Source organism: Jaculus jaculus, chromosome 11 (genome assembly GCF_020740685.1).
Source record: "Jaculus jaculus isolate mJacJac1 chromosome 11, mJacJac1.mat.Y.cur, whole genome shotgun sequence".
NCBI lineage: Eukaryota > Metazoa > Chordata > Mammalia > Rodentia > Dipodidae > Jaculus > Jaculus jaculus.
Genome location: NC_059112.1, coordinates 15,582,222 through 15,591,180, shown reverse-complemented (window position 1 = coordinate 15,591,180; position 8,959 = coordinate 15,582,222). Strand labels below are relative to the sequence as shown.

At 44.2% G+C, this 8,959-nt stretch overlaps 1 protein-coding gene across 6 annotated transcripts in view; it reads left to right on the top strand.

Annotated features, from left to right (window-relative positions):
* The first annotated feature begins 4,899 nt into the window (after positions 1–4,899).
* Fip1l1 (factor interacting with PAPOLA and CPSF1) overlaps positions 4,900–8,959 on the top strand; it is a 61,601-nt gene continuing 57,541 nt past the window's right edge. For 5 of the 6 annotated variants that reach the window (XM_045161709.1, XM_045161708.1, XM_004658699.2 and 2 more), the window contains exons 1-3: positions 4,985–5,139; positions 6,243–6,287; positions 6,383–6,422. In XM_045161709.1, the coding sequence (XP_045017644.1) occupies positions 5,055–5,139; positions 6,243–6,287; positions 6,383–6,422 (170 nt within the window). In that variant the 5' untranslated portion in view covers positions 4,985–5,054. Of the gene's footprint in view, positions 5,140–6,242; positions 6,288–6,382; positions 6,423–8,959 lie in introns of all 6 variants that reach the window. The other variant, XM_045161711.1, reaches the window with a different exon arrangement.

Genomic DNA, 8,959 nt, shown 5'->3' with positions numbered 1-8,959 from the left:
CAAGATGTCCTGTTTGCAGGAAGATTTGGCCTAGAGAAGAGTGTGAGGAAAACAACTACGTGACCAGAGGACTGATGAGCAATGTCATCAGAAGTAGCCCATGTTACGGGCTCCTCTTGTCTCTCTACCTGCAGTTCCACTAGGTTTATCTGCATTCTGTCTCTCATTCTTTCCACTTCCATTTGAGTTCCTTGAATTTCCAATATAAGTCTTACTCAGTATATTTACTTGTACTTCCCAATCCTACTATCTGATCTGATAGTCTATTTACACAGAAAGCCACAAACTTATCTTCCTTCTACCATGCAGATCTCCCTCTTTATACCTCCAATCACAGTGGCTTTTTTTTTTTTTTTTAGCCAACTCATATATGATTGTGTCTCATCCCCTTAATATCCCCTCAATCACTTTGCTCTGGGTCCCCTTTTACTTTTTCTTCATAATACTTATCTAGAGCTGGAGAGATGGCTTGGCGGTAAAGGGTTTTGCTTCAAAAGACTGGGGGCCTGGGGTTCAATTCCCCAGTACTCATATAAAGTCAGAGGCACAAAGTGGCATTTGCACCTGGAGTTCTTTTGTAGTGGCAAGAGGCCCTGGCATGCTCTCTGTCTCTCTTTGCAAATAAGTAAAATAGAATAAAAATAAAAATTCTTGGGCTGGAGGGATGGCTTAGTGGTTAAGGCACATGCCTGTGAAGACTTAGGACCCAGGTTTGATTTTCCAGGTCCCACATAAGCCACATGCACAAGGGGATGCACGCATCTGGAGTTCATTAGCAGTGGCTGGAGGCCCTGGTGCTCCCATTCTCTCTCTCCCTCTTTCTCTGTTTCTCTCTCAAATGAACAAATAAAAATAAAGTTAAAAAAAATTTTGTATCTACATGATATATTTATATGCTTATTGCTCTATTCTTCCATGAGAATAAAAACTATATGCTATATGATATATTTATATGCTTATTGCTCTATTCTTCCATGAGAATAAAAACTCCAAAAAAGGGAAGGAATTTTTAAATTTATTTGCAAGCAGAGAGCAAGAGAGATGGAGAAATGGAGAGGAGAGAGATAGACAGAGAACAGGGGCATACCAGGCCCTCCAGCCTGGGGAATTGAACCTGGATCTTTAGGCTTTGCAGGCAAGCACCTTAACCACTGAACCATTATCTTCATCCCCCAAAGGAAAGAATTTTAACTCCCTGCTCAATCTATGGAGGCTTAAAGAGTTCCTGACACTCGGTAGACTTTCCAAAAATAATTGTTGAATAAACAAATGGCAAAAGATGAAATGGAATTCAAGAAAGATTTTACAAAGATGAATGTAGTGGAGCAAAAGTTAGAACAATGCAAGAAAATTGTTCCTTAGAGACAAAGGAGCTGGGAGAGGAGGCAGAAGTTTATTCAAAGATAAGGAGAATTAAAACCACATGGTGTGCTCAAATAGCATGAAATGAAGCGGTGGAGGGCAAATGCTTGGTTTGTGCTTCTTGAATATCACATCTACACACCTTTTCTTTTTTCCATTCCCGTTTACTCCTTCTCTGTGTTTCTCAATAAACTGAGAGCTCTTTAATGGTATCTGACTGTATTTTCCTACTCATGTCTTCATTTTTCAAGATTATAAACACACAAGAATTCAATGGTTTTAAACAAATGGAAGAACTGTACTTATTAGAATCTATAAAAGAAAACCATTCCTTGATTTGTACGACTAAAGTAGGTTTATTTGGTTGAAAATTGGAGGGGCTCACTTGAAAGTTTTAGAGCTGAATGGGAACTTACAGATACCTAACTCAGTTCCCCATTTTGTAACTGAGAAAAGTGAAGCAGAGAGAAGTTGACTGCCCAAGGTCACACCGCTAGCTACTTATAGCTAAAAACCAGTACTTGAAGGATGTGGTGGTTCATCCTGGGATGTGGAGGCAAGAGGAGGACATGTTCAAGGCCAAGGCGCCTCTGCTACATAGTGAGTTCCAGGCCAGCCTATTAACTTGGGCTACGGGAGACCCCATCTCAAATAAACAAAACAAAAGCTGTTTGTGGTGGCCCATGCTTTTTTTTTTTTTTTAATTTTATTTATTTATTTATTTATTTGACAGCGACAGACACAGAGAGAAAGACAGGTAGAAGGAGAGAGAGAATGGGTGCGCCAGGGCCTCCAGCCTCTGCAAACGAACTCCAGACGTGTGCGCCCCCTTGTGCATCTGGCTAACATGGGACCTGGGGAACCGAGCCTCGAACCGGGCTCCTTAGGCTTCACAGGCAAGCGCTTAACCGCTAAGCCATCTCTCCAGCCCTGGCCCATGCTTTTAAACCAAGTATTCGGGAGGCAGAGGTAGGAGGATCACAGTGCGTTTGAGGCCACCCTGAGACTACGTAGTGAATTCTAGGTCAGCCTGGGCCAGAACAAGAGCCAACCTTGAAAGAAAACACAAAACAAGGGCTAGGGAGATGGCTCACTTGTTAATACCAGGATTCAATTCTCCAGTACCTGTGTAGAGGCTGATGTACCAAGTGGTCTGGAGTTTGTTTGCAGTCAGCCATCACCCGCTCCCTTTCCCTCTCCTTGCACATAAATAAATTTTTTAAAAAAGCGAAAAAAGAGCCAGAACTACATTTTTAACCCACCCTACATCATCTTTTTACCTTTTATTTGGAAAGCACGTTCATAAAAGTAGCCTGAAAATTTGACACAGTTTATGAAAATAAAAACCACACATACATATGTACACAATATGTATATATATGTATGTATATATGTATGTATACATATCCATATACATATATATATACATACATACATTTATATATATATATATATATATATATATATATATATATATATATATATATACACGCATGTATATATATATATGATGATCTGCCTCCCAACTGCTGGGATTAAAGCCGTATGTCACCACGCCCAGCAAAACCACTCATATTCTATGATCTAGTTTGGAGAAACACTTGAGCAGATATGCAACAGCAGTTACAGGAATTTTCACTGTAGGATTTTGAGGGTACTTTTTTTCTTTGGTAAAGTAAAAAGTTGAAAGCAACCTAAATGTGTATTTTTTTTTAAACACAAGTAGTAGGGTGGCACACATAATGCTACATCCTTTAAGGCTCTTCAACCTTAGGTTTTCCCATCAAAAAATTAAAGTAAATATAGAGAACATTTCAGAATGATGGACCCCAAATAGGTAACAGTTACGTATGGAAGGGGGGTGGGAGAGAATGGGTGCACCAGGGCCTCTAGCTGCTGCAAATGAACTCCAGACACACGCGCCACTTTGTGCATCTGGCTTTACGCGGGTACTGAGGAATTGAACTGGGGTCCTCAGGCTTTGCAGGCAAGAGCCTTAACCACTAAGCCATCTGTAATACTTTTTTAAGCAAAGAAAATGTGTTAGTCTGATAGTCGTATTATTGGCTATTAAAATTTTTGTCAAAAAATGCCTATGTATTTGAGAAAGAACATGGGCATAGCAGGGTTTCTGGGTACTGAAAACAAACTTAAGATGAATGTGCCACTTTGTATATCTAGCTTTTATGTGGGTAGTTGGTGTTAGGTCAGTACAAAATGGAGTTATAGCAGGAGGGTGACAGAGATATTGCCCAGCCATTATCCCTCCCCTTTCTAACAAGGCTCCAAGTCTAGATTTACTGCCCTCTTATCTCTCACAGGGTCACTTCTGGTCTCACCCTATGGCTGCTGTAAAGAACAGAGATTTATTGCCCCAACAAAGAAATTCCTTCCCTTCCTCGCCTCCCCCCAACTGAAGAGCCTATGAAGCCCACTATCTGTAACCCCAAGCTGACTGTTCCACCCTTGAGAGTCAGTCCCGGCAGCTGGTGTTTTATCCCCGAATAAAAACTTCCATCTTTGCCTCAGAGTGCTCTCCGTGGTCCTTGGTCACTCCTGAACCTTACACTTGGCAATTGAACCAGGGCAGGTAGGCTTTGCAAGCAAGTATCGTCAACTGCTGAGCCATCTCTCCAGCCCTAATTTTTTTTTTCAACGAATGCATATACATTGTGATTTCTTCTCTAGTATGAAACTGGAGCAGATAAGTAAGACTGTCTACTAAGTTATGCATGTGAGGAATGAAGGGCTTTGTGATCTTTACTTTGTGTATTTAGCTTTACGTGGCTACAGTGGAATCAAACACACTGGGCCATCTCTCCAGCCAGGCTTTGAGATTTTTATTTATTTATTTAATTTTTGGTTTTTAGAGGTAGGTTCTCACTCCAGCGCAGGCTCACCTGGAATTCACTATGTAGTCTCAGGCTGGCTTCAAATTTATGATTATCCTCCTACCTCTGCCTCTCCTGGGCTGGGATTAAAGGCGTGCACTACCACGCCTGGCTTGGCTTTGAGCTTTTTATATAAACAAAAGGTTGAGAGGAAGAAAAAAAAAAACGCATCAAGGAGAGAAAGGGACAATGGTGTGGCAAAGTTAACCAGGGAGTAGATGCAAGAAGGTTGGGGAGTAATGAGAGAACTCTAGCTTTTTTTTTTTTTTTTTTTTTTTTTTTGGTTTTTGGAGGTAGGCTCTTACTGCAGCTCAGGCTGACCTGGTAGTCATTATATAGTCTCAGTGTGGCCTCGAACTCACGGCGCCCGAGAGTGCTGAAACTTCAGCCTATTTAGGAAAGCTGAAAAGCCACGCAGGAAGAAGGCCAAGCGGGATGCCCGGTGGGGGAGGGGGGGGTAGACTGGCCGCACTGCGCACGCGCGAGCCGAGGGCAGGTGGCCGTCCCGGAAGTGAAGCCACCTAGGGACGCCGCGCCGCTGGGGTGCCGCCGCGCGTGCGCAGGCTGCGCGTCGGGCCCGCGGTGCGGCCGAGCCTTGGTCCGTGCGACTCGCCGGGGCCCGAGGTCTGCCGTGGGCCTGCGTGTCGCGCGGCCCGCGTTCGCTCGCCGGCGGGTTTCGCTCCCTTCTCGCGCCCCGCGGTGCTGCTGCTGGTGGTGGGCAGCGCGGCGGAGCTGGGGCCTAGGGGGTTGGAGAGGGGGCTGTTGATCGGCTCCTTTTAAGTAGTGCGCGGGGCGGCGGCCATGTCGGCCGGCGAGGTGGAGCGCCTAGTGTCGGAGCTCAGCGGCGGCACCGGAGGGGATGAGGAGGAAGAGTGGCTGTATGGCGGTACGGAACTTCCTGTCCCAGTCCCTGTCTCCGTCTCTCTCTCCCCCCCCCGGCTTCTGTCTGGCCTTTCCCTCCCGGGTGTCCCGCTCGCTGTGCGTCGTGGGGCCTCCTCAGGCCTTTGCAGCCTCGGGCTCTCGTAGAAGCCCAGGCGGGCCTGCCTGCGGCGCAGCGCGGCGTGCGCGTCCCCGGCCCCCGCCCGCTTCCCCGCCGAGGTTCCCGGGAACCCGCTCCACCCTCCTGGCCGCCGCCTTAGCACTCTTTATGCTGTCCTGTTTCTCTCGAGCCTGAGCAGCTTTGAAGTGGGTCGTGACGGTGGTCCTTCCTGGTCCCTCGCTTTCACAAACAGCCGTTCTGTCATCGTAGCTAAATAAAAGTTAAATGCTGTACAAACTAACGTGTTGTTTCTTGACGGTCAGTTTGCATGCAGTGCACCAGCAAGCAAGGGTACCCCCTTGTCTGAAAGCCGTGCTTTAAAAATAATAATAGTTAACTTAAAAGAGAGAGATGGAATTGATTTACGGTCCATCCAGAAAACCCTGAGTGTCTCCTGTCTATGAAGGTGAAGTTTTTCTCTTTTTAGAGACTGCTTTTGAACCCGCATCATGCATGCACCTCACGTCTCTCCCTTTAACGCTTGTGACTTTTCAGTGTCGTCTGTTATTTCTTCGTCTCTCAGCTTAATGCATCTTCTACTTTGTTCTTGGAGGGAATTTGTTTAGTGTCCTGTTTCTTTCATTGAGTCATAATCCTCCCTCTCTGTTGGATCAGATTTGAAGCTTCATGTTTGTTCCTTTCCTAAAAACACGAGTCCTTAATTATTTTAGAATAGCATAGTAAAAATGAACCTTGGACACCATGCAAGACTCCTCTTCCCCCAGTGTGGTAGCTGCAGTAATCTTGTAAAATCCAGTATCTTTGACTTGGTAGCATCCATAGTACTCTGAAAGGTGAATGTGTGGGTTGGTATCTTTTACCAAGATCTGGAAATCTTCATTAACTCTTAAGCTTATTTTTATAGCAGTAAAGTGTGATTTTTTTTTTTCAGTAATAGATGTATCTTGTTCAGCAATTGTAAGGTGATCTAACTTTGGATATGCTTATAGGCCCGTGGGACGTGCATGTGCACAGTGATTTGGCAAAGGACCTAGGTTAGTGCTCGTGATGATCACTTCCAATTTTCATAATACTGCTTTCTTTAGTTTGGCTTTTTTTAAAATTCATTTTATCTTATTCTATTTGGTAGATGAAAATGAAGTTGAAAGGCCAGAAGAAGAAAATGCCAGGTTAGTGAAATTTTCTGTTGATGTCTATGCAGATTGCATGATGGTGAGTCTGCCAATGGTTTCTTTCTTTTTAAGTTTTTAATATTTAATGTATTTGAGAGAGAGAAAGGCAGATAGAAAGAGAGCGAATAGGTGTGCCAGGGCCTCCAGCCACTGCAGATGAACTACAGACACATGCTTCACCTTGTTCACCTGGCTTACTTGGGTACTAGGGAATCAGAACTGGGTCCATAGGCTGTACAGGCAGGCACCTTAACTGCTAAGCCATCTCTCCAACTTCCCAATTGTTTCCTTATAGTCATTGGCCTGATAACTGAAAGTTGGAGGATATTGAGTCGTATAGTTTTTATCTATTTTTTCTATTTGTGGATCAGTTGTGCCTTCGTTGCTAGTAGTTTGGATTTAAGATTGGATGACTTTGCTTTTGAGTAACATTTTACTCTTAAAGAGCTTAGTAGTAGATTATAGCACATAATCATTAAGGTACTATAAAACTTTTATCTTAAAATTTTAAATAAGCCAGACATGGTGGCACACACCTTTGATTCCAACACTTGGGAGGCAGAGGTAGGAGGACTATATTCAGTTTGAGGCTAGCCTGAGACTGCAAAGTGAATTCCAGATCAGCCTGGCCTAGAGCAAGACTGTACGTCAGAAAAGAAAAAAAAAGTTTTTTTTTGATATAGAAGTCCTGAAAATTACTGCTTTTATAATTTGGTATATTTTTAATTTTTTTAGAATTTATTTATTTGAGAGAGAGAGAATGGGTATGGCAGGGCTTCTAGCCACTGCCAACTCCAGATGCATGCACCCCTTGTGCATCTGGCTTATGTGGGTCCTAGGGAATCCAACCTGGGTCCTTTAGCTTTGCAGGCAAGTGCCTTAACTGCTAAGCAGTCTCCCCAGCTCATAATTTGATATTTTTGATGGAATCATGTACTTTGGCTATACTTTCAGTGCTTTATGTTAATTTAAATTCAGAATCAAAGGAGCTAATTTTTTGAAAAGGTTGATTTGTTTTGTCAAATTATTAGATAAAAGAGGGTTGTGGAGATGGGTGCATTGATAGTGTTTACCTTCCACGCATGAAGCGCAGAGTTCAGTTTCCAGAGCCCATGTATGTAAACGAGCCGGTGGGGGAGCTGGGGGTGGCTGGGGGTGAGAGCACTTGGTAGGCCAGCGTGTGACCCTGAGCTGGTGTGATTCCCAGTGCCGCTGCGCAGAGCTGGCGTGGCCAGGCCTGTGTCCCGGGGCTCCTGGGCAGGCAGTCTAACTGAACTGTTGAGCCACACGTTCGGAGAGATCCTGTCCTAAGGAAACGGGCAGAAGAGCAGTGGGGCAAGGCAGATAACCTGGTCTTCCTCAGCCTCTGCTTGTACCACCCAGGCCATGTGCACCTGCACATAAAAACGTGCGTGCACCACACACCGCTCCTTCTACACACCTACCCAAAATAATTGTTTTAATAAATGGGGTTTGAAGCTGTGCCAGCCAGCCAGTCTGGCTTATTTGGCAACTCCAGACCAATGAGAGAAGTGTGTCTCAGAAGATGGACAGTACCTAAGAGGAATGCTACCCACACAGACATGCACACACAAAAAATCATTAATGTATCATTTAGAGAATATATGTATATATGTATATATTATCTTCAGCACAACTCATGCACTTAAGTACATGGCTGTATGGCTTTGACTACATGACTTAGTGTCCTAAGGAATGAGTAGTGATTTTATCTTTCCCCTTTTAAAAATTCTATTTATTTGGGGGGGGGAGGGAGGGAGGTAGAGAAAGAATGGGTATACCAGTGCCTCCAGCTACTGCAAATGAACTCTATTTGCATATGCCACCTTGTGCATCTGGCCTGCATAGGTTCTGGGGAATTGAACCTGTGTCCTTAGGCTTCATAGGCAAGCACGTTAATCACTAAGCCATCTCTTCAGCCCCCCCTTCACCCTTTTTTTGTTTGAGGCAAGGTCTCTAGTCCACACTGACCTCAAGACTCATGATTATCTCCTACCTCAGGCTCCCAAGTACTGGGATTATAGGTATGAGCCACCATACCTGTCTGGGAAGTAATAGTTTTACAAAAGAGCATTTAAGAAATATTTTGATGTAAAAAGTGGGAGAAATACTGCTTCATACTTAGTAGGATGGCTATAATCAAAAAGGTATGTGGCGTATGCCATTAATCCTAGTACTTGGGAGGCAGAGGTATGAAGATCACCAAAAGTTCAAGGTTAGCCTGTGACTACAGACTGAGTTCCAGGTCAGGCTGGGCTAGAGTGACACCCTACTTTGATAAAACAACACAAAAACCCAATAAGGTGTTGGCTTGCAGGGGCAGGGAAGATAACCTTAGTGGTTACAGGCACTTGCTTATAAAGCCTGCTGGCCTGTGTTCAGTTTCCCCGCACCCTTGCAAAAGCAATGCAAAGAAAGTGATGCATGTGTTTGGTGTTAGTTTGCAGCAGCCATAGCCCCCAGAGTGCCCATACATGTGTGTGTGCAAAATAAGTAAACAAACTTTTTTTAAA